At 36.6% G+C, this 24950-nt stretch overlaps 1 protein-coding gene across 2 annotated transcripts in view; it reads left to right on the top strand.

The window, feature by feature from the left end:
* The window catches only part of CERT1 (ceramide transporter 1), a 105053-nt gene that overhangs the window by 821 nt on the left and 79282 nt on the right, over positions 1–24950 (top strand). For both annotated transcript variants that reach the window (XM_043592244.1, XM_043592237.1), the window contains exon 3: positions 5511–5645. In XM_043592244.1, the coding sequence (XP_043448179.1) occupies positions 5511–5645 (135 nt within the window). The remainder of the gene's footprint in view (positions 1–5510; positions 5646–24950) is intronic.

Below are 24950 nucleotides of genomic sequence, written 5' to 3'. Positions count from 1 at the left end.
GGGTTGGGCGGGAGTGGTGGACTGTCCCGGGGCGGGGGCTGCGGAATGTGCCTGGGTGCGGGGCTGAGTACTGCTGCAGGAGTGCCCGGGCCGGGGTGAGGGTGGGGGTGGGAGGGAGAAGGGGACTGTCCTGCTCTCCTGCCCTGGGGCTCGGCGGCGGTGGCCAAAGACCGGAGAAAACGCGTCCCAGCCCCGAATTCAGTTTGGGAGCGGCATGCGTATCGTGACTTGGGACTCAGAGCGGCATCTGTCCTGGCCATAGGAGCCCGGGTTGGGCAACAGCAGTGTTCGAATGCCTGGGTTTGGGAGCAGTGCAGATCGGACCTCGCAAACGAGGTTAGTTCGGAGATGGAGAGCAGGGTTGGAGGATTCGCTGAACGCGGCTGTGTAGACAGTTGCCGGAGCAACTGGATATGGTGCGGAAAACTGAGGCGGTAAACTATGCCAAGTTAGATACAGTGAGAGATCTCAGGGAAGGTGACTTTTGTACTTTTCCCCTCATCCTATTCCCCAGTTCAGAAAAGAGCTGTCGACTCGGCACGTGATAGGTACAAGAACTAGTCCAAGTAACTTGGAACAAGTCAGAATAGAGGCCAACCTTTATTTAGTCCAGGAAGAACACTGTTAATAATAAAATATTATTGCAGTCAAAGGGCCAGAGTAAGGAAAACACATCTTATCTTTCCTGAAAATTTTAAATACCGTCTTTCAAAATTTTAGCAAAGCATATAGTTGTAGGACTGTAAGGCCAGTTAATTAAATTCGATCAGGCCCTTTTTGAGATGTTTGATTTTTTTCTTTTGGTAATATATGGGTGTTTGCTTGTTTATTCGTTCAAAGTTTTGCTTAATAAGATGCATATTGCCTTTATTACTTCCTTCTCTCTTCCTGTTAAAGTTTTAGAAATGGCCAGTCCCTCAGCAAGCTGGTCATAAGATACAAGATCATGTGCAGCCTACTGGCTATTAAGAAACCATGCTGCTTCCAGTATACATACTTTGGCTAAGCATTTGGACATTTCTGTGGACTTGTTTCATATTAGGTTTTTCTGTTGTCTTTAGAAGGCTGATGAGAAAGGCCTTAGGTAAGACAGGAGTCTGTCAGAACTAAGACTTGCCAAGTGTTAACTTTTATTTACATAGAAAAATCATGATGTGTGTTGATATGTGATCATTGGAATTTCAGTGAAAGGCTTTCATTAAAGTGAACCTCCCTAGGGTTTCTTTAGATTAAATGTATCTCGTAATTTAGGAATCTCTCGAACACATTGTGTAGTAGATACACATTTTCAGGTGGAATTTCAGAAGGAATTTGCTTCTCAATTCTGGTAGATTCATCACTTTTCCCATTAAATGAGAAGCAGACTTCCAAATTAGTACTCTAGTAGTGGTATTTTATAAAAGAGGCTGAATTTTGACCTATTTGATACCACTATTTTGGGGGGGCGGGAGTAGTGACTGGTGAAAAGAGTCCCCAGTACTCTGAGTATTCACTATATACAGAGCAGTATAGTACACATACCTTATGACAAAAAATGGAAGAGTATCTCTCTGATACTTAAATATGGACAAATGTATTTTTTTTATCACTTCTCTGGTACGTAAATAACTTTGGTATTGCTGTATATGTAGAATTAGCAGGAATATAGTTTTTGGTATTTTTGTTAACAGCTATGAAGGAAATTTCCCTGAAATTTAGTATATGGTTGTATAAAATGATTTCTGGAAGCTTTTTAATCAGGAGTATTTTATATTGAATACATGTTTTAAAATGTAAAGTACTTCTATATTTTGATCCGTTTGTATTCACTTGGTAATTTACACAAGCGTTAGATAGAATTCAGCAACTGTTCTTTTCCTTCAACTGAATAATGTAGGTAAGTCTCTAATTTGTATTGTTTCTTCCCTTCCAAAATTGAGTGGATTTGGAATGGACAGAGGGGATAAACTTATATTAGAAATATACCAGTCCTGGGGCGCCTGGGTGGCTCCGTCATTTGAGCGTCCAACATCTGCTCAGGTCATGATCTCGTGGTTTGTGAGTTCGAGCCCCGCGTCAGGCTCTGTGCTGACAGCTCAGAGCCTGGAGCCTCTTCAAATTCTGTGTCTTTCTCTCTCTCTCTCTGCCCCTCCCCCACTCGTGCTCTCTCTCTGTCTCTCAAAAAGAAATAAATAAATGTAAAAAAAATTTTTTTTAAAGCAATATACCGGTCCTGGGGTGCCTGAGTGGCTCAGTCAGTTTAGTGTCTGACTTGGGCTTAGGTCATGATCTCACAGTCTGTGGGTTTAAGCCCCATGTCAGGCTCTGTGCTGACAGCTCAGAGCCTGGAGCCTGCTTCAGATTCTGTGTCACCCTCTCTCTCTGCTCTTCCCCCACTCATGCTCTGTCTCTCTGTGTCTCTCAAAAATAAATACATATTTTAAAAAATTTTAAGAAAAGATATATACTAGTCCAAAGTTTTATTTTGTATATGGTAATTTAAAATACATGGAAATACCTATGAAGCATATTTTCTGTAGAATCACTTCTTAAGCACATAGGTTCCAAAAATACTGGATAGACAATAATTCTAGGTGGTTATAACAATATCAAGGTGGATCATTGATGAGAAAAGATTCATGCCTTAGTGGGAATTGAGAGCAACTAAGCCTGGATAAAATAAATCTCATCTAACTTATTATGAATTCTCTCAATCCTTCAAGGTTTACCTTATCTTCTATTTCCCCACATACCAAACTGTTGGCTGAAATTCTATCCACCTTTAGAGTTTATCTCAAAAACTATTTTTACCATGAAGCCTTTCTTTATTTTGCCAACCATTTCAGATCTCCTTACCTTGGGTTCCCATAGGTATTTTATTTGTAACTTGTTCTGACTCTTACTGTAAATGATTTTTTTTCCTCTTGAAATTGTGCTTGCTGAACTCTTGGCAACAGAAATCTTTGATTCTTCTGCTGTGTCTAGCATATTGCTTTGTCTTTGTTAGTTGGGGAAGAGTGAGGAGATGTTATGAGAAACCAAAACTCTACCTTCTAGTTGTGATAGTAGGAGCTAACATTTACTGAGTAAAGGGGCCTGAAGCTTATGTAATTTAATGGGTCCTCTATAAAAAAGTATAAAATTATGGTACACAATTGCTGGGGCCCATTCTGTCACTCTGGAAGAGGTCTGTTTTAGTGAACTGCACTGAAGCTTAAGCTTCATTAGCTCTGCATAACTCTGTCTCCAACTGAGAAAGTACTTTGTGCCTGGCAGTATTCTAACTCTATTCTTGTTTATGTTGACAACTTTAAGAGCTAAAGTTTGACAAAGAAACAGTAAGCAATTTGACCACAGTCACACAGTTACCAGCCCTCTGAGGGGCAGTAAGTGGAATGAGGCAGCGTTAAGGTATGCCAGTCTAAATAATTTGTATTACAGACAATGGGGAGTTGTCCACATAAGTTTTGGAGCTAGAGGTTCATTGAGATTAATATGTGAGATAAGTAAGCCTATGTGCTTAATAAGTAAAATTATGTAAGTTATGAAATAAAATGCAGAAGATATTAGAGGTAAGGTTCTTAAGCCTTCCCAAGAGCCTAGTAACCTGATAATCATTGTATTAATTGAAAATAGAGAAGAGCCAAATGTAAGGGTTTTATATGAAGGAAAGATGAATAGGAGTTGATGACAGGCTATAGACATTGACAAGGAACAGTATCTGTTAAAACTGTAGTGGAGGCATTCATGATTTTTTTCAGCCATTCAAATAATAGGGAAAGGAACTAAAGCACAGAGAAGTTAAATAACTTGTCAAAACTCATCACACAACTAATAGAATCTATCTGATTTTGTATATTCTGTTCTGTCCACATAGTACAGGAGCACTGAGCCAGGTTTGAATATGAATCAGGCTGCACAAATACCAGTATAGCCAAGGAAATAGAAACATAAGGAGGAAAATGCACCTTATAAGAGGAGATGAATTCAATTTTACATGTAACCATCATTATTTCAACTCATTGTGTAATTTAATGGTAAGTCACAGGGAATTAGAAATAAGGAAATGGTGATTAGAGAGCTCAGAGGAGAGAATGTATTAAATTGCCAACATAGATAAAATCTTAGGGAGGGGTTGTAATGATGAACCTTAGAAGATTTAAGAGCTGAAATGTCTCAAACATACTGAGTAGGAAATAGAAAAGTAAAGATTTCTCAATGGGTAAAGAGCCTGAGCCAATGCAATATATTTTTAACAATCCATTTTGAATTAGTTTTTGGCAGATAGTTTTGGAATTAGATAGTTTTTGGAATTGTCTTTACATACATAAAACCCCCAGAGCATTAAAATATGCAAAATCAAGAATTCCCATAGAGGTTACATTTCCGCCTTTGCAAGATTATTGATTGTGATCTGTACTGTGCATCAAGACTTTAGCAACACAGAAACCATTTGTAGGTACCAGAAACTGATAATCCAAGTATGTTTTTGAAAACTAGTTTTTTTAATACACAATATATTATTACTCTTGAATTTAAAAAGTAGATATTCAGAGAAACTTGGAAAATGAATAACTTTTAAATATGTAGCATTGAGTTCTGTGGGGGAAACAGTAGAGTTGATACAGACTTTTAAAGATTAATGATCTTGTATTTTTACTTCGATGTGGTCATAAATATCATATATGTTCATATATTAGTAACTTACAACCAAAGTAGAATTTGGCCATGATTAGCTTCATACTTCTGTTGATTTACAAAGCTTCATGCAGTACTTGGTGTAAGAGAATGAGAGGCTACATAACCAGACTTTTATGTTGAATATGTTAATTATGGCAGGGACAAAACAATCCAAGTCTCATGAAGTTGCTGAGGAGGGGAGGATGAAGCACACAAATGAAGAGCAGAATTTTTAACTGAAACAGTTTTATTCCTCAAATATTAAATGGAAGAGAATACAATATTTATTTGTAATTTTGTAAAAATTACTGAAAATCATATCTAGAAAATCTCAACTTTTCACTTTCTACAATCATTTTTTTAAATGTTTATTATTTTTGAGAGACAGAGCATAAGAGGGGGAGACACACACACACACACACACACACACAGAATCTGAAACAGGCTTTAGGCTCTGAGCTGTCAGCACAGAATAGCCTGTTTTATGAAGTGCCAGTTCGTCTTTTGGCAATTTTTTTAAAGTTTAGTTGAGAAAGAGAGCACGTGAGTGGGGAAGGGGCAGAAAGAGGAGAGAGAGAGAGAGAGAGAGAGAGAATCCCAAGCAGGCTCTGCAGAGAACCCAACACGGGGCTTGAACTCATGGATCGGAGGTCATGACCTGAGCTGAGGTCTGACACTTAACTGACTGAGCCACCCAGGTGCCCCATAATCATTTTGTTTATAAGTAAGTTAGAGCTTTTCACATTTTGGTTTTAAATTAGATTGATTGTTTCAGAAAGTTTGGATTTCTAAAATACTGACTTTTATATTTTGTTTTTCTTTTCCCTCGCACCCCATCCCCTTACCTCTAGTGGACAAACTACATTCATGGGTGGCAGGATCGTTGGGTAGTTTTGAAAAATAATACTCTGAGTTACTACAAATCTGAAGATGAGACAGAGTACGGCTGCAGAGGATCCATCTGTCTTAGCAAGGCTGTCATCACAGTAAGTTCCTATCCTTCATTCAACAAGTATTTATTGAGCATCAGCTATACACTAGGAACTTGTTTAGGTCCTAGGGATATATCTGTGAACAAAACAAGTAAAGATCTTTGCCTCTGTGGAGCACAAAGTCTAATACTTCTTTCCATAAAGTTATTTTACAGTGTTTATTACTAGATACTTTTACTTTATAAAGACGGGTACTATATATCTAGTTGTTACAGCAAGCCCTTAAACAAGGGATGCAGAAAAAAAAACATTTGAAGACTTCATATCTGATGAGATAATGACAATTACATGGTAGGTTATTGAAAAAGGTAAAGCAGAAAACTAAAAAAAAATGTATCTTAACATTTTAAAATTTTAACTTAAAATATGCAAATTTATATTCATTTGCCAGCTTTTTGATGTAATGCTAACACCATCTCTTCAAATGTGAAATTGAGAGAAGTGCTTGTAAATATATCCATAATGCATGATTTGCAATTTCCAGTTTTGATTTCTCTAAAGTGAGATAAATGCTTAAAGATAGTTTTGAAAGACCTAAGTATAGGATCTTCTGACTTTATGTTTTCCTTAATATTTTACAGATGTCTCACCTTTGTCTAATTCAATACCTTTTTAAAGAATGACTCACCTTTATTGAGTCATTCTACTTAGTTTGCATTCAACTTAGTTTACATAGAAACAACCCTCTTTGCACTTGTATTCCATAGACTTACCAAATATTAATTAAGTTATGCAAGGATCACAAGTAAACTGGCATAAACAGGTTTGGGAACAACCAACTGATTTGTTAAACATAACTCAACCTGTGAGATCAGAAGTGCCTAAATATATTAAAAATAGCCTACAAGTTGAGAGTAGTCAGTATGCCATTATTTAATAAAAGTAAAAAAAAAGTGTTGGCTAAAACAGGTCTGTTAAATGGAGGTCAGTTAAGGGAACTGTTGTCTTAAAATCTAGAAATGGGTATGTTAAAACTTAATGATAGATTATACTGATACTTTCAAAGATAATTCACATTATGATAAAATTTATATTGCTTGTAAAAATAAAAAGTATACTTTGAATCTGTGTCGATTTCTAAATCTGACTCAGGTATGTATATGTTACACATTTAAGGGAAATCCTACAGTTTTTTTCTGGGTTTTTTTGGTACATTCTGCCCCTCATATATGTTCAAAGTTTGAAAACAAAGTTTAGTGTTGAGTGGGAAAAACCTATAGAGGAATTGTTTGTAAGAATTAAGAATGAAACTACTACTCTCCATTTTTAGGGACAATTTTAAAGAAATATTTTGAACATATAAAAGCTCAGTATTTATTTTGACTTGTATGTTGTACATTATGGTGTATTTTGAAGTTGTTTCTAGTTTTGTATTTTGGGGTTTTATTTCCCTTGAGATAGATTATTGTATATGCTAGAGGACAGAACAGTGGATAGAAACGTGTTTTACAATCTTGAAATGTCCTTCCTCCAGTCTTCCTATCCTTCCTTCTTTTGTATCTTGTCAGATGCTTATTAGCTACTACACTTTGAAAATAAGCTGTTGGTTGATGTGAAAATGGGGAGGAATGAAACTTTATTGTTTACTAAATAGTAGTATTCCTAGAGTACTATGCTTGTTTCTGTAGAGTTAAATATAGTTTTGAGTTATGAACTATGGTAACAGTGTGTGGCTTATTGAAGGAAAAAAAATTTTAGTAAATAATTACATTGCATCTCAGAAAAAAAAAAAACCTGTTCTTTGTAGTTTTGTTGTTGTTTTTGTTATACCTATATTTGCCTACAGATCTTTCTTTGTGGTATAGGGTCAAAGAAATGGGTGGGAAAATGAAACAATTTGAAAGAGATGAGGAAGGAATCTAGTGGTGTTCACTAAGCTAAATAGTGGTAGGGAAGGTTAAAAAGATGAATGAGGCAGCAAATTCTGAGTGGTAGTCTTAGAGACCGTGAAACAAGTGGTAAGGAGAAACACAAGCATTTATATTCCTGAACTCCTTCAACTTTCAGTCTTTTCCTTGACTGTGGGTTCACAGGTTCACTGTTCCATATATCAAGGAAGTTATAAAATACAACTGAATTCTATGAGTTTCTGACAATGAAGTTTACAAATAGAACATGTACTTGAGTTAAATAACAAAAATGTAATACTAATTATCTCTGTTAAATAGGTATCCTTTGCTTTTCTTAAATATGGGCTATGATATATATCACTTCACCTCTGAAGACAAAAAATAAATGGCAGTGTTGAATTTGCTCACATGGCATCTTATAAAATAGACAGTATTCATATGTGGAGAAATCTGGACTTGAATCGTGACTTTGCTGTAACCTTAACATACTACTTACTGGTGAACCTACTATCTGAGCCCACCTTTTCTGATAGAACCTAATTTATTGTTAAATTCGCTCTTATTTTAGTTTAACAATTAAGTCATTCTTAATTATTTTAATCATGTTTTTTAGCTTTGTGATAATGAATTGAGTGAAATACTTTCAAGGAACAAAATAATTCCTGGGAGAATTTGTTACTTGGAAAAAATTAATGTGAAGGGATTGAAAGCAGTGGGTAAGAAGAAAAGCAATACTTTTTTCACTTTATGAAAAATGAACTATCTGTATGTAGAGTAAATGATTATAGAAAGATAAAGTTGAATTTCAGAATTATAATAGTTTATTTATAATTTATTTGCTTAAGATCCAGTCTGTGCTACAAAACTAGCCATGGTAGGTGTTCAATATATGTTAATTGTATTTCTTCAATCAAAAACAATGTTTATGGAATATTTAAACTGTTCTTTATTTTTAAAGTTCTGTTTTTAAATAAAACACTCCTGATAAAAAGATGTAATCTGTGGCATGAAAAAGTGAATGTTTCTCTTTGCTCTTAGTCCTGCACTCAAGGAATAAAGTTAAATTTCTGGTGTTTTCTTCCAATAATTTGTATGCCCATACAAGCGTTTGTATGTTTATGTCCTTCATTTTTATTTACACAAATAGTATCATACTAAATCTCTTGTTCTTTACCTTATTTTCTTTTAGTATGACTTGGACGTGTTTACTACATTCTGTTGAATTGTATGGATGTACCATATCTTGTTTATATGCCTCCTCCCTTTTTTTGGACATGTAGAACATATCTGATTTTTTACTGAATGACTATTGTAGGAACAAACTTATTTTAAAATTTCTTTATAGTTACTGTCAAATGGCTCTTTCAAAAGAGTACCACTTTTCACTCTTACCAATAATGTATGAGTGTCTCTATTTCCCCATACCCTGAAGTATTGAGGAAGTTAGGTTTTGGCAAATGTTAAAATATTTGTCAATCTACTAGATAAAAATAGTACCTTAATATTTTAAATTGCATTTTCTATTTATGAGATTGAGTACTTTGTATGTTTATAGCTCATTTATATTTCTTTTTCCTCTTCCAATCATTTATTCATCTCTTGTTCTCTTTTTTTCCTTATTGATTTATAGAAGGTCTTGATAACATGATAATTGGCCATTTATCATATTTGTTGCAAATATTTTCCCCAATTTGTCATTTGTTTATTCTTACCTTGTTTTATAGTCTTCTATAGCCTTACAGAAATTATAATTTTTTACATACTCTTACTGACCTTTCCTTATGGCTTCTGCATTTAGTTATGTTTAGATAGGTATTTCCTACTTCAGAGACTATATACAATATAATATGTAATTATATTTTCATGTAAAATTTATATTTGAGTTTTATTCCTGTGGGAGTTTTTTTTTTTTTTTCAACGTTTATTTATTATTTTTGGGACAGAGAGAGACAGAGCATGAACGGGGGAGGGGCAGAGAGAGAGGGAGGCACAGAATCGGAAACAGGCTCCAGGCTCTGAGCCATCAGCCCAGAGCCTGATGCGGGGCTCGAACTCACGGACCACGAGATCGTGACCTGGCTGAAGTCGGATGCTTAACCGACTGCGCCACCCAGGCGCCCCCTGTAGGAGTTATTTTAAGCCTAAAGAGTGATAGGGGAATTTAGCTTTTTTATTTTTCTTCAAATGACTATGTATTCTAATGCCATTAATTGAATAATTCACCTTTTCTCCACTGGATTGAAATGTCACCTTCACTATAAATTCCCATGTGTATTTGCACTTGTTTCTACACTCTCTTCTGTTCACTTGATTTGTGTATTCCTTCTCTTTGTACCATGTTTAAAATTATAATACTAATAGTTTGTCAACCAACAATTCATGATCCTTTCATGAAGATAAAAGAAGTGGTTTGTTTGTATTTACTGAGATAAGATATTTTGGGAATTAGGTAGGTAGAGATATTTGGTATAACAGAAATAGTAATGTCTTTAGAATTGGTTTGCCTAGGGTCTGTAGTCCCAGGTCTCACCTTAGGTATTTGCCTTTGTGTACCTGAAACTTTGTAGAACTTCTTTAATTACCAAATGAATGAAATTCCTATTACTCTTAGAGTTTGGTTATACGTAAGTTTATCCACCAATTTTATGGTTTAATATTTTCAGAAGGAAAACTGAAAGATAGTGAAAATGTGTATGGTTAGATTTTTAAAAATTAAAGCCAAATAGTTCTTAGGTACATACGGTTGGAGAAGTTGAAAGATTCTGGCAGAATTAAAGAAGCTAATAGAGATGTAAAAGCAAGGGAAGGAAGTGTTCAAAATTGAAGAAAACTATAAAACTAAACAAAATTTTTAAGTGTTAAAGAGTAATTAGATCTAAAAAATTTTTTTTAGTGTTTACTTATTTATTTATTTTGAGAGAGAGAAAGAGAATATGCATGTACCAATGGAGGAGGGGCAGAGAAAGAGGAAGAAAGAGAATCCCAAGCAGGCTCCATGCTCCACGCAGAGCCCAGTACGGGCCTCGATCTCATGACAGCAAGATTGCAACCTGAGCCAGCATCAAGAGTTGGACACTTAACTGACTGAGCCACCCAGACTCCCCAAAAATTATAAAATAAGAAATTATGATACAGAATAATGTTCAGCAAATTAGATATCACCAAAGATGAGTAGTGCCATAAACAATCATTCATTATACAAGGAACTCCAGATTAGTGAGAAATTAAGAAGTTGGCCTTTTATCAACTGTGTAATTTTGCTACATTGAACTGGTGGAAAGAGGAGGGTGTACACAAGTATAAGCATGGGATAAGATATTAGTTGATAATTCTTATTCTAAGAACACTCACGTCTGAATTTCTAAAAGAAATTAGAATCTTAGATTATTAAGATAATAATAAGATATAAGATAATAATATAAGATAATAATAAGCTATTCAGTTCATTTGGAAATACTATCTTCTATCTTTAGATAACGAGTGTAACTCGTATAATGTAACTCAAATAATTCAAATGTAATAGGAAATATTTAAAATGGTAAAAGGTTTTTGTAAGAAAAATATAAAAAAGTATATCTATTGAAATGTAGGCCCCAAAATGTCAAAATAATTTGCTCAGAATTATATAATTACAGAATGTAATTTGTTTGCTAGGGTTACCATAACAGAGTAACCACAAACTGTGTGGCTTAAACAACAGATTTATTGTTTGACAGTTCTGGAGACTAGAAGGTGGATCAAGGTGTTATCAGGGTGGGTTCCTTCTGTTGCTTTTGTTTGTTTGTTGGCTATCTGGCATTCTGTTTCTTGTAGATGCAGTTCTCCCATGTTTGCTTTTATGTTCACATAGTGTTCTCTCTGTGGGCTTATTCGTGTCCAAATTTCCCCTTTTTATAAGGACACCAGTCATAATGAATTAGGGGCCTAGTCTACTCCAGTGTGACATCATCCTAACTAATTACATCTCTGCTACCCTGTTTCTGAGTAAAGTTAATTTCTAAGGTATGCAGGCCTCAGCATACATTTCAAGCACACAATTCAACCCATAATACAAAATAATCTGAATTAAGACTGTAACACAAGTCTCCTGATTCCCATCTGGTGTTATTGTATCACATGTCATGACATAGGAAAAAATGTATATGTGATGCATTTTATTTTGTGTAAGACTTGCAGGAACATGCCTGTTAAATATTTATAAAGTAGCTCTTTAAATTTGTGACTTAGTATTAATGCCTTCTCTTAAATCTCTATAATAAATATAGTCTGTATTTTAGCCTTGAGGTTTCCATAAAGCAAGAAATATACAAAATTTTCTAGATTTCCGTGCTTAAAACAGCAAGGGGCTTGTTTTCCTAATTTTCCTGAAGGTCTTTTAAGCTTCACATACACCAGTTTTTATTTAGTATTTTTATTTACCATTATATCTTTTTATTTTTAATGTTTATTTTATTTTTGAGAGAGACAGAGCGCAAGCTGGAGAGGAGCAGAGAGAGAGAGAGAGACAGATAAAGCAGGCTCCAGGCTCCGACCTGGCAGCACAGAGCTTGACATGGGGCTTGAACTCACAAACTGCGAGATCATGACCTGAGCCAAAGTCAGACGCTTAGCCAACTGAGCCACGCAGGTGCCTATTTAGCATTATATCTTAATTTCCAAAATGCTTAACATACCATTCATGGTCTCTGAAGTCACACCAGGGTTTACATTTGGCTCTTCTTACCACCAAAGTTACCTTCGGGTAGGTTACTGAATTGCTCTGAGTTTGACCTTCCTTACCTGATTAAAGATGAAGGGGGATAAGATCTAACTATGGGATGATTATGTGTATTAAACAAAATAACATAAAGGTGATTGTCCAGTCTTGGCATAAAGAAGGCACCCAGATTTCTTTAAGTTTACTTTGTGAGATACTTATATTTAAAAGAAAGTCTGCAGTTAAAAAAAAAAAATACGGAAAAGGAGAATCTGGCAAAGCCTTTATTAAGGGAGAAAAAGATGCAGGTGACTTATTTGAGTCAAGATATGTTTCACCTCCTATTTCAACATATTCTCATGCATTTCCTATGACCACTTTTCTTCCACCTACTGGCTCTTTCTTTCTCTGTCTCTTAATTTCTGTCTTTCTATAATACATATATATAAACATGTTAAGTTTTTATATGCTTTCTGCATGTTCCTGACAGACTTTTTTCCCCTTGTTCTATTGATTATTTTTTTTTAAGTCTTGTCATGCCTTCTTAAAACTCAGATTTATTGGGGCGCCTGGGTGGCGCAGTCGGTTAAGCGTCCTACTTCAGCCAGGTCACGATCTCGCGGCCCGTGAGTTCGAGTCCCGCGTCAGGCTCTGGGCTGATGGCTCGGAGCCTGGAGCCTGTTTCTGATTCTGTGTCTCCCTCTCTCTCTGCCCCTTCCCCGTTCATGCTCTCTCTCTGTCCCAAAAATAAATAAATGTTGAAAAAAAATTTAAAAAAACAAACAAACAAAAAAAACCACTCAGATTTATTGAGGTATAATTTGCATCCAGTAAAATTCACCCCTTTTACGTATACAGTTATAGCTTTCATCAATGTATACAGTCATGTAATCACTATTACAATCAGGATATAGACAGTTTCCATCACCTCAGAAAGTTCTCTCCTACCCCTTTGTAGTCCATAGACTCCCCATCCCCACCCTCTGGAAATCACTGCTCTTGTAGTTTGGCCTTTCCCGGAATATTATATAAATGGGATCATACAGTAAGTATAAAGCTTTTGGTGTTTGTTTTTTTTACCATAATGCTATTGAGAGTCATCCATGCTGTTGCATGTATCCCTAACTTGTTGCTTTGTATTATTGAGTACTATTCCACTATGTAGATGCACACAGTTAATTATCCATTCACCACTGAGGGATATGTGTTTGTATCCAGATTTGGACTGCTATAAGCAGGCTGCTGTAAATATTCACTATTCACTATGCAGCTGTTTGTGTAAATATTTGCTTTTATTTCTCTTGGGTAGAAAACTGAGAATGGGATTGCTGGGTCATATGGTTAAGTGTATGTTTAACTCTAAAAGAAACTGCCAAACTGTTTTTCAAAGTGGCAGTACCATTTTATATTCCTACCCAGAATGCATGTGAATTCCAGTTGCTGAACATTTTTGTTGGCACTTATTTTTTACTTTTTGTTTTTTTATTTTAACCATTCTAGTAGCTATGTAGTGATATCTCATTGTGGTTTCAACTTGCATTTTCATAATAACTGATGTTTTACATCTTTTCATCTGCTTGTTACTTGTATCTCTTTGGTGATATGCACGTTCAGTCTTTTGTTTCTGTTTGTCTCCTTTTCAATTACTTGTTTATTTATTTATTTAGAGAGGGAGAGAGAGAATGAGTGGGGGAGGGGCAGAAAGAAAGGGAGAGAGAGAGAATCCCAAGCAGGCTCCACACTATCAGTGCAGACCCCCACATGGGACTCAAACTCATGAACCATGAAATCATGACCTGAGCTGAAATCAAGAGTGAGACAGTTAACTGACTGAACCACCCAGGTGCCCTCTGTTTGTCTTCTTAATATTAAGTTTTGAAAGTTCTTTAAGTTTACCAAATACCATAACTTTTATCAGACATAGGTTTTTTTTTTCAGACATCTATTTGGCAAATATCTTCTCCTAGCCTAACAGACTGATTTTTGTCACTATCATCAGAAAATAAATCACATTTAAAATATATTTAAATGTAGGACGCCTGGGTGACTCAGTCACTTCAGCATCCAATTCTTATATATTTTTTTGATGTTTATTGTTTACTTTTTAGAGAGAGAGGCAGAATGCAACCAGGAAATGGGCAGAGAGAGAGGGAGACACAGAATCTGAAATAGGTTCCAGGTTCTGAGCTGTCAGCACAGAACCCAATGTGGGGTTCAAACTCATAAACCATGAGATTGTGACCTGAGCCAAAATCAGATGCTTAACTGAGTGAGCCACCCAGGTGCCCCAAGCGTCCAGCTCTTGATTTCATCTCAGGTCACGATCCCAGGATCATGGGATTGATCCCCACATTGCGCTCTGTGCTGAGTGTAGAGCCTGCTCAAGATTGTCTCTGTCTCCCTCTGCCCTTCTCCCCTGCTCTCCCTCTTGCTCTATTTCTAAAATAATCATGTTTGAATGTATATTTTGCTGACTTTTTTTTTTTAATATTTATTTATATTTGAGAGAGAGAGAGACTGAGAGTGAACAGGAGAGGGGCAGAGAAAGAGGGAGACACAGAACTCGAATGGGTTCTAGGCTCTGCACCGTCAGCACAGAGCCTGGTACGGGACTCAAACTCACAAACCATGAGATCATGACCTGAGCCGAAGTCGGACACTTAACCAACTGAGCCACCCAGGCGCCCCTATTTTGCTGACTTTTTGCTTTGATTTCTTAGGAGCCCTTGAAGGCTATCTATTTCCCAGTATAATTTACAAAGATGCTGGCCCTATTATTAGATATTAAATACATTATTTGTACAGAGGTGATATTTCTCTTTTTTTTTTTATTTTTATTTTTTAGTTTGGGTGTACAGGGGTGCACTGTTGTTTAATTAAATTGAGAAAGCTTTAGGGGTGCCTGGGTGGCTCAGTCGGTTGAGCGTCCGACTTAAGCTCAGGTCACGATCTCACGGTTTGTGAGTTTGAGCCCCGTGTCGGGCTCTGGGCTGATGGCTCAGAGCCTGGAGCCTGCTTCTGATTCTGTGTCTCCCTCTCTCTCTGCCCCTCCCCCATTCATGCTCTGTCTCTCTCTGTCTCAAAAATAAATAAACATTTAAAAAAAAATTTTTTTTTTTAAATTGAGAAAGCTTTAGTTTTCAAATTACCTGCTTACACCTCATCATGTAGTGAATTCACTGGTACTGCCATTGAGCTGCTTCTTGGGAGTGAGTACTGTGTAGGCTTGACTTTTGTTGTTTCTTCACTGAAGGAAGAAGACCATGGCTGATAAAGAATGAGATGTTCTCTTGGTCACCACATTACAGAATATATATTCTGCAACAATTATTTCTTTTAAAAATATACTTAATCACTTAAAAAAGAAAAAGTCACTTACAAATTGATCGTAAGGAACCAAGAGACCCAAGAGGCTGTGATGAGTTGAAGCTCATCCAGAAATTAAGGTGGTCTCTGAAATGATAATGTATTGAGAGCAAGGGACAGGGTTGGGTAATGATTTCCGAAACTTACACATAAACCCAGTTTCATGAAGTGAAGTTTTCTCCTGTTATGAAAGATGTCAAGGAGTTGCATTTGGCTTTTTAAAAATTAGGAAATTCAGGGCTTCCTGGGTGGCTCAGTTGGTTGGGTGTCCAACTTCGGCTCAGGTCATGATCTCACGGTTTGTGAGTTCGAGCCCCACGTCGGGCTCTGGGCTGATGGCTAAGAGCCTGGAGCCTGCTTCGGATTCTGTGTCTCCCTCTCTCTCTGCCCCTCCTCTGCTCATGGTCTGTCTCTCTGTCTCAAAAATAAATAAAACATTTAAAAAAATTAAAAATTAGGAAATTCATCACCTCCACTTTATTTCCTTGCCCATAGTAAATGAATTAAAAAATCTTTAACCTGAAAAGGGAGAACAGGAGAGGAGACAATAGAAGAGAGCATTTTAGAAGCTGAAAAACTGATGGACTGCACAGTAAATTAGTAGATCCTAGAAATCCAAATCCTAAGTTATCATTTGAAAAAGTTAGGAACTAGATTTACATCACAATAATGTAATACTTTAGCAGTACCAGATACCTCTTGAAACAAGAATTCGGAGATGGAATTTGATTAAAAAAAAAAAATACAGAGGATACATTGATTATCAGTTTAAGAAACACTCGTATCCCCAGATTTTTCTCTCCCAACTGTGCAGTTGGGTGATTGACTTATCCCTGTACCAACCTGACAAAGAGGAGAGGTTTATTCTATAGAGAGAAAAAAATAGTGCTCTCTAGGCTGAAGAGTGGGGAAATAGGCAATAGAAACTATTGAAATCAAGGAATGATACTAAATAGAGGTGATTAAGGGAAATGTGCAAAGTGGGTGCTGAGACCTTAACTTTACCCCATTCCCCACTTGGCTACCCATACACTAGGTGACAGATATTGAGGGCAGTAAATTGCTGGGGACTCCTAGAGAATCTGACCAGCCCAAGAGGAAAGACCTAAAGATAACATCAGAACTTCCCCAACAAAGTAGCCTAACTGGATTATCCAGCAGTGAAGCTCATCTTTGATAAACTAACCATGCATAACTTTACAGATTCCAGTCAGCTTTGTAGATCCCCAACTCTTAAAAATGAACGGTTAAGATCACCAGGCATATGAAGTTTCCAGTATGAAAGAGATCAAGAGAGTAAATACAAGACTAGGTAACAAACTGTTCTAATATTCCACAAAAATAAAGAAGAAAGTTTGTTTTCTCTGTATTCTCAGAGATGAGAGCATTTGGAATCATGAAACAAAAATGTACACTATAAAAAAGAAAAAGAATAAAACGGAGCTATTGTAAATTATAAATGTGGTAGCAATGATTTAAAAAAATCAGAAGGGTTAGAAGATAGAATTTTAAACATTTCCCAGAAAATCCAGAAGATAAAGATAGTGAATAGGAGAAAAGATAAAATTGAAGGAATGATCCAAGAGTTTTAACATTTGAAGAGTAGAAACTTCAGGAAGAGAGAACAGAGAAGAAAGGAAACATCAATAAAAGAATACAAGAGGGGCGCCTGGGTGGCTCAGTCATTTGAGTGTCCGACTTTGGCTCAGGTCATGGTCTCACACTTCGTGAGTTCGAGTCCCGCGTCGGGCTCTGTGCTGACAGCTCGGAGCCTGGAGCCTGCTTCCGATTCTGTGTCTCCCACTCTGTCTGCCCCTCCCCCGCTCATGCTCTGTCTCTCTTTCTCTCTTTCTCTCTCAAAAATAAATAAACATTAAAAAAAATAAAAATAAATAAATAAAAGAAAACAAGAAAAATCCATAGAAGTAAAGGACGTGAGTTTACACATTGAACGGGTCAAAGGACGTGAGTTTACACATTGAAAGGCCAGCATAATAGATGAAAAAGGACCCATTATTAAGGACATGTCATTGTAGTGAGTCAGATCACGGGGAAGAACGAAGATCCTGGATGCTTCCAGAGGGGAAAAACAGGTCACAACAAAGGATAAGGATTCAAAATGACTGTGGACTTCTCAAAAACAACACTGAAAGCTAGAATGCAATGTGCCATGCCTTCATTCTTCTGAAGAATTATTTTCAACACTGAACTTTATCCAGCCAGACCATTAAACAAATGCCAAAAGGGCAGATAAAAACATTTTGAAATGTCTCAAAACATTTACTTGTTGCAGCATTTAAAATGTCTTATTTTAGAGATACATGCTCACATATCTACAGATGAAATGATAAGTTTAGAATTTACTTCAAAATAACTCATCTGGAAAGGCTTGAATTGGTGGAGGGTATAGATGAAATAAGAAGGGCCAGAAATGTTAATTGTTAAAGCTGAATAGTGGTGTGTGGGCTTTATTATCCTATTCTTTATTTTTGCATAGGTTTGGAAATTCCCATAATAAAAAGTAAACTTACAAATGCACATACTACTACAAAGCTTTCTTTTGGAAAATGTGCTCCATGAAAACAAGGAAGTAATAAATAAAAAGGAAGATAGGGCACAGAACATTGTTCTCAAAGTATGATCTCCAGGCCAGTAGCATCAAAACCAACTGTGAACTTGACAGAAGTGTAGACTCCCAGGCCCAACCTCCGATCTAATGAATCAGGAACTCTGGCTATGAGGTTTGGTATTCTGTCTCAATGATTCTGATATATACGGAAGTTTGAGAGCCACACTTAAAAAATAGCTGTGCTCAAGTAAAGAATGGATATCTCATTTCTCTTAACAGCTTGTTCTCTGGACTTTGATATTTGATCTGACATTTTTTTTTTATTTAAAAAAAATTTTTTTTAACGTTTATTTATTTTTGAGATAGAGAGAGACAGAGCATGAATGGGGGAGGGTCAGAGAGAGGGAGACACAGAATCCGAAACAGGCTCCAGGCTCTGAGCTGTCAGCCCAGAGCCTGACGCGGGGCTCGAATTCACCGACCTCGAGATCATGACCTGAGCCGAAGTCGGCTGCCCAACCCACTGAGCCACCCAGGTGCCCCTTGATCTAACATTTAATTGAATGGAGTCATTATACATAAAGGCAGAAGAATTCCTATTAGTTGTGCTATTGGTGCTAGCAATCTGAATGGACAATGGATGTGAAAGGTTCAGACTTTGGTAAATTGTTAAGTCAGGTAATTGTCTCAGAAACGGACTAGTTATGAGTTGAACAGATGAACATCTACCATATGTCAATCTGACTGCTGGTCCAAATGGCATCTTGACATTTTCTGCTAGCATTGTTCATTGAATTTTCCATGATCTAAAATGTCTTTTTCCCTCCTCCACTATCAAAAGCCTGTTTTTTCTCTGGGCCCAACCTAAGCCACAACTTTTCAACAAACCATTGCTCTTCTTTTTTACTTAACTGTAAGATTTTGTAAAAAGAAAACATAGACTCTGGTGCGCCTGGGTGGTTCAGTTAGTTAAGTGTCTGACTCGATTTCAGCTCAGGTCATGATCTCGCACTTCATGAGATCAAGCCCCCGCGTCAAGTTCTGCACTGGATTATCCAGTAGTGAAGCTCCAGAGCCTGCTTGGGATTTCTCTCCCCACCTCTCTCTGCCCCTTCCCCATTCTCTCTCTCTGTCTCAAAATAAATATATAGACTTAAAAACAAAATAAAACATGGACTAAGCAGCTGTTATGTGCTAAGCATTATGCTAGGTGTTTTACATGTTACCTCCTTTAGTCATCATAATAATCTCCTTATAACCTAACTAAAGATTAACATATATTTAGCCTTTTCATATACGTGCTTTTTTCTTGGTTTGTGCCTTCGGTTTTTATTTCAAGAAGAATGGTAATTGACCACTTCTATTTCATAGTACAAGGATTTCCATTAGCCCATTGGTTCCCAAACGTCATTGTGCATCTAGAAGGCTTGTTGAAACAGATTCCAGTTATATTTGTAAGTTTTATGTAAAAGTGAAATTTTTTTGAAAGACATGAATATTTTCAAATTACTGAATTGTTTTTGATACTTAGAAGGCTTGGAAAGAATTAGTTTTAGAAGCCAAGTTAAGGTCATTAAGATATGCCTTGATCATAAAGTAATTATAATCAGGGGCGCCTTGGTGTCTCAGTCAGTTAAGTGTGTGACTTCGGCTCAGGTCGTGATTTCATGGTTTGTGAGTTTGAGCCCCACCTTGGGCTCTGTGCTGACAGCTCAGAGCTGGGAACTGCTTCAGATTCTGTGTCTCCCTCTCTCTCTACCCCTCCCCAGCTCACACTCTGTCTGTCTCTCTCATTCTCAAAAATAAAGATAAAAAAAATTTTTTTAACAAAAAAATTATTACAATCAAATAACTTCTGGCAAAGTTTTGTAACATTCCAGTAATGTTATCATTATGTAAATGCATCTTCATGGTTCTACTATCAAATTATTTGAATAAAAGTTCCTTACTGGGTGGTTTTTCCCAGTACCTAGCACAGTACCTGTGTGAAAACCTGTCAGTTGACCTATAGCAAATCTTTATATACATATTTTTTTAAGTTTTTATTTATTCTGAGAGAGAGAAAAAAGAGAGAGAGAGAGAGAGAGAGAGAGAGAGAGAATTCCAAGCAGGCTTCGCACTGTCAGCACAGAGCCTGATGCAGGGCTTGATCCCATGAACCATGAGATCATGACCTAGCCAAAAATCAGGAGTTGAATGTTAGCCCACTGAAAGAATTAGTACCTAAATTTCTAATTTTTTTTAATGTTTATTTTTGAGAGAGAGAGAGGCAGTGTGTGAGCAGGGGAAGGGCAGAGAGAGAGGAAGACACAAAACTTGAAGCAGGCTCCAGGTTCTGTGCTGTCAGCACAGAGCCTGACTGCGAGATAATGACCTGAGCCAAAGTTGGACGCTTAACCGACTGAGCCACCCAGGCGCCCCAGTATCTAAATTTCTAAAGTGAAATGAAGTATTTCAGGCCCAGGGAAGAAAAGAAAATGCATTACACTATCCTTTCTCTGCTGGGCTTCAGGCTATCTTGGGTTTTGAGGTTTTGCATGGTCTACCTTTTTCTTAAACTTCGTTTCTTACCAGACTCCCTCCAGTCATGCTACACTTTTAGTGTCTTATCTAAGCCTACTCTTTCCTGCCCATAAATATTTATATGTGCTTTTCTTGCTGTCTGGAATGTTCTTTCTTTCTTCCTTTGTCCATTCCATTACTTTCTTGGAAACCTTGGCCTACCTGATTAGATTACTTTTTAAAAAAAATTTTTTTTTTTTTATTTTTTTTTTTTTTAAATTTTTTTTTTTCAACGTTTATTTATTTTTGGGACAGAGAGAGACAGAGCATGAACAGGGGAGGGGCAGAGAGAGAGGGAGACAAGATCGGAAACAGGCTCCAGGCTCTGAGCCATCAACCCAGAGCCCGACGCGGGGCTCGAACTCACGGACTGTGAGATCGTGACCTGGCTGAAGTCGGACGCTTAACCGACTGCGCCACCCAGGCGCCCCTAAAAAAATTTTTTTAACATTTATTTATTATTGAGAGACAGAGAGAGACAGAGCATGAGCATGGGAGAGGCAGAGAGAGGGGAGAAACAGAATCGGAAGCAGGCTTCAGGCTCTGAGCTGTCAGCACAGAGCCCGACGCGGGGCTGGAACCCACAAACCACAAGATCATGACCTGAGCTGAAGTCGGATGCTCAACTGACTGAGCCACCCAGGTGCCCCTGATTAGATTACTTTTAATATAGGCTTTTCAACATAATGTACCTTTCTATTTATGGCTTTTACAGTTGAAGTTTTACATTTCTTGTGTGATTGATTTGGTTAGCGTGAGTTCTGCAAAGTTAAGAACCATGCCTGTTTATCCTCGGCATTGTATCCCCAGTGCCTTGAATAGTACTTGGTAAATCATAGATGTTCATAAATATTTCGTTGGTTGGTTGGGTTACGTGGATAAATAAATAAACATGAAAGGTTTAAATCATGGTTGTCCAATAAAAATATGTTAGTCACATATACAAGCCATATAAGTAGTTGAAAATTTTCTAGTAGCCACATCAAAAAAGGAAAAACAAGTGAGATTGATTAATTATATTTTATTTAACTTAATATATCCAAAATATTGTCGTCCTAATATACAGTCATAAGAAATTATTACTAAGATATTTTACATTTTGTTTTTTACCAAGTCTTCAAAATCCAGTGTGTATTATACACTTACAGCTCATTTTAGTTCAGACTAGCCATACATGACTAATGACTACTATATTGGACAGCACAGGTTTCAATGTCAAAGCATATTAAAAATTAAGAAATTGGGGGCTGCCTGCATCATGGTCCAGCCTTTATCTCAGGGTAAATTTTGAAAGCAGGATTTTGTTTATTCACAAATTCCCAAAATTGAGATATATCAAATCAGTGTGTTAAATGAAAAAAATTGAAATGAATACTTAATACTTACAGTTTGCTTACCTATATATTTTCTTTAAGATTTGCAAGTTACGAAGGGAAAATACAGTCTTGGAAAAGACATCACGCATTTGAGGGCAGTGAGATTATTCAAACTGACCTTGTCTAAGAATCTTTTCTTAGGTTCTGCTCTCTTAAAGTAACATTTTTATTAAGTGGCTTTAATTATTTTAGCATTTTTTATTGTAGGATGAGTCTGGGAAGGTTCTTCTGGCAAAATATTACTGTATTTTAATGAGTCTGATGCCACCAAATTTAAGATGCACTGTTATTTTATATGTCACATTGCCATTTCAAGTTGATACCATTTGTAAGACATCCTTATTTCAGAGACAAAATTTGTATGTGTGGCAGGGAATTTTATAATGGGTGAAATGAGGTATTTGAGTAGAAATCTCAAAGAGGAAAATGAATGTGGTAAGAGGTAACGTGGTAGGAAGCAGCAGTTGTCAAGTTCCTCCATGGCTAGTTGAAGGAACTGTAAGGAGGCCTGTGTGACTGGAGGCCTGGGTGGTCTGTAGACAAGGGGAAAGTAGTAGGAAAAGAAGGCAGACGTATGCTCCTGATTCTATAGAGCCTTGTGGGTCCTTGTGAGGACTTTGACTTTGTATGAGAAATGAAAAGGGAAGTTATGGAAGTCTGAGCAGTGGAGTGATTTGATCCTTGTAACAAGATCACTTTTGGCTGCTTTAAGAATAGTTTGTAGGAAGATGGAAGCAGGAAACCAGAATTAGGCAGCCCTAAGAAATTATACACATAATCCAGGTGAGACATAGCAATGGTTTGGATCCAGCTAGTATTGCTTATTAGAAGTGAATGGATTCCAGATTTATTTTGGAGGTCCAGCTGACAAGGTTTGCAGATTTGCTGATGAATGCCTTATATGATTCAGTGAAATGAGTTGGATGATTTCAGGTCTAAGCAACTGTTGGTTACCATTTATGGAAATGTAGAAGCCTAGAGTTTGGTGAAGCAAATCACATGACCTGGTTTTGATGTGTTGAGATTCCTCTTAAATAGTCAGGAAAAGACACAAAAGAGGCAATTAAGTAAGAGTTTGGAGGTTAGGGAAAGAGGACCTGGCTCTTAATTGTGTAATATAAATTACACAATATAAATTGTGTGTGTTTGTGGACACGTGAATGTACATGTGTCAAGTGGTATGTGTGCAAATTTATCTTTTGATCCTCATATCATTGACTGTTTCGTCAGAATTCCCTCCCCCGCCAACCCAGTATGTTTAATTTTTGATTTTAATTTTAGTGGTTTTGTAAAATGTTAGATGATATTTGCTAAACATTTGTCAAATGTGTGGCTCTTGGTTAACAGTGGGATAGAAAGAGGAAGGTTGTAAGGAAAGAGACTTTTGTATTATTTTTAACTTTTTACTTTGAAATAATTTTATATAAAAAGTTGTAAGACTAATGTGATAACTCTTGTGGACACTTAGATTCACCAATATTTTAATGTTTCTTTTATCATGTTCTCTAGACACATGTACACATGCCTTATATCTTTCCCTGAGTCATTTGAGAGTAGGTTTCGTATATCATACTTCTTTTCCTCTTAATACTTCAGTGTATAATTTCCAAGAGCAAAGATATTCTCTTTGCAGGTATAACCATAATATAGCTGGCAAATTCAGGACATTTCATGTAGTAATATCTTTTTTCTAATTTAAGTCTGTATTCCAGTTTTGTCCATTGTTCGGCAGTATCCTTTGTAGCATATTTTTTCCCTTCAGTACAAAATCCAGTCTACAGCATGTATTGCATTTAGTTGTCATGTTTCTTTTAGTTTCTTTTAATCTAGACCAATTAGCTCCTTAGCCTTTCTTTGTCTAGTGTAACATATTTTTGAAGACTCTGGGCAAGTTATTTTCTAGAATGTTTTTCATTTAGGACTTGATGTTTCTTTGTGATTTGATTCAGGTTATGCATCCTTGGCAAAATACACTAAAATGATGTGGTGTCCTTCTCAGGGTATATCTCACTAGAGGCACAGATACCTGTCTGCTTTTTTTTATATGTAAATGTTATGGTTAAGATTTGAAGGGTGGGGAGGTGGACGAGGGTTCTATGACTTAAAAAGAAAGTTGGAAAAAACATTGAATTAAGCTTGGTTCATTATTCGCCACTAAAAATCTTCCAACTTGATTCTCCTCATTTTGATTCTCTGCTAAAACTTTCAGATTATCATGATTTTTCTGGGTGGAATTCTTACAAGGAATGCATTTACCAGAAAATGGAAATGTCTGCTTACCATAGCATTTATTCCTCCCTGTAAATCATATGATGTATTCATTGATACCTATGTTCATTGATAGTTTCTGCATTTACATAGCACTATTTTCATTCCTTACACTGGGGACTTTCCCAAGATCATACCATCTATGTTAGATTCTGAATATAGCCAGCTGGCCTGCTTTAATGCCTCTGTCATTGGCCTGTACAAGTGATGATAATCTTATGTGGTCCACTTTGAACATTTTGTTGAATATCTTTTTCTTTTCACTTTAAAAAAACTTTAAATTTGAAATAATTGTACTTACACAGAAACTTGCAGAAATGGAACCAGAGGTTTTATTTATCCTTCATCCAGTTTCCCTGCATCGTAAGATCTTACATAGCTGTAGATACCCACAGACTGTATTCACATTTTACCAGGTTTACGTATACTCATTTGTGTGTATGTCTGTGTGCATGCATGCACGTGTGTATGTAGTTGTATGCAGTTTTATCACTTGCAAAGATTCTTGTAACCACCATTACAGTAAAAATAGAGAACTGTTTCATCACCACAAAGATCCCTCATTCTACCCCTTTATAGGCTCTTCTATCTCTCTCTTCTCTCCTTCCAGCC

The sequence above is a fragment of the Prionailurus bengalensis genome, chromosome A1 (assembly GCF_016509475.1).
Source record: "Prionailurus bengalensis isolate Pbe53 chromosome A1, Fcat_Pben_1.1_paternal_pri, whole genome shotgun sequence".
NCBI classification, from domain to species: domain Eukaryota; kingdom Metazoa; phylum Chordata; class Mammalia; order Carnivora; family Felidae; genus Prionailurus; species Prionailurus bengalensis.
The sequence above is the reverse complement of the archived record's forward strand: the minus strand, read 5'-3'. Positions and strand labels throughout refer to the sequence as shown.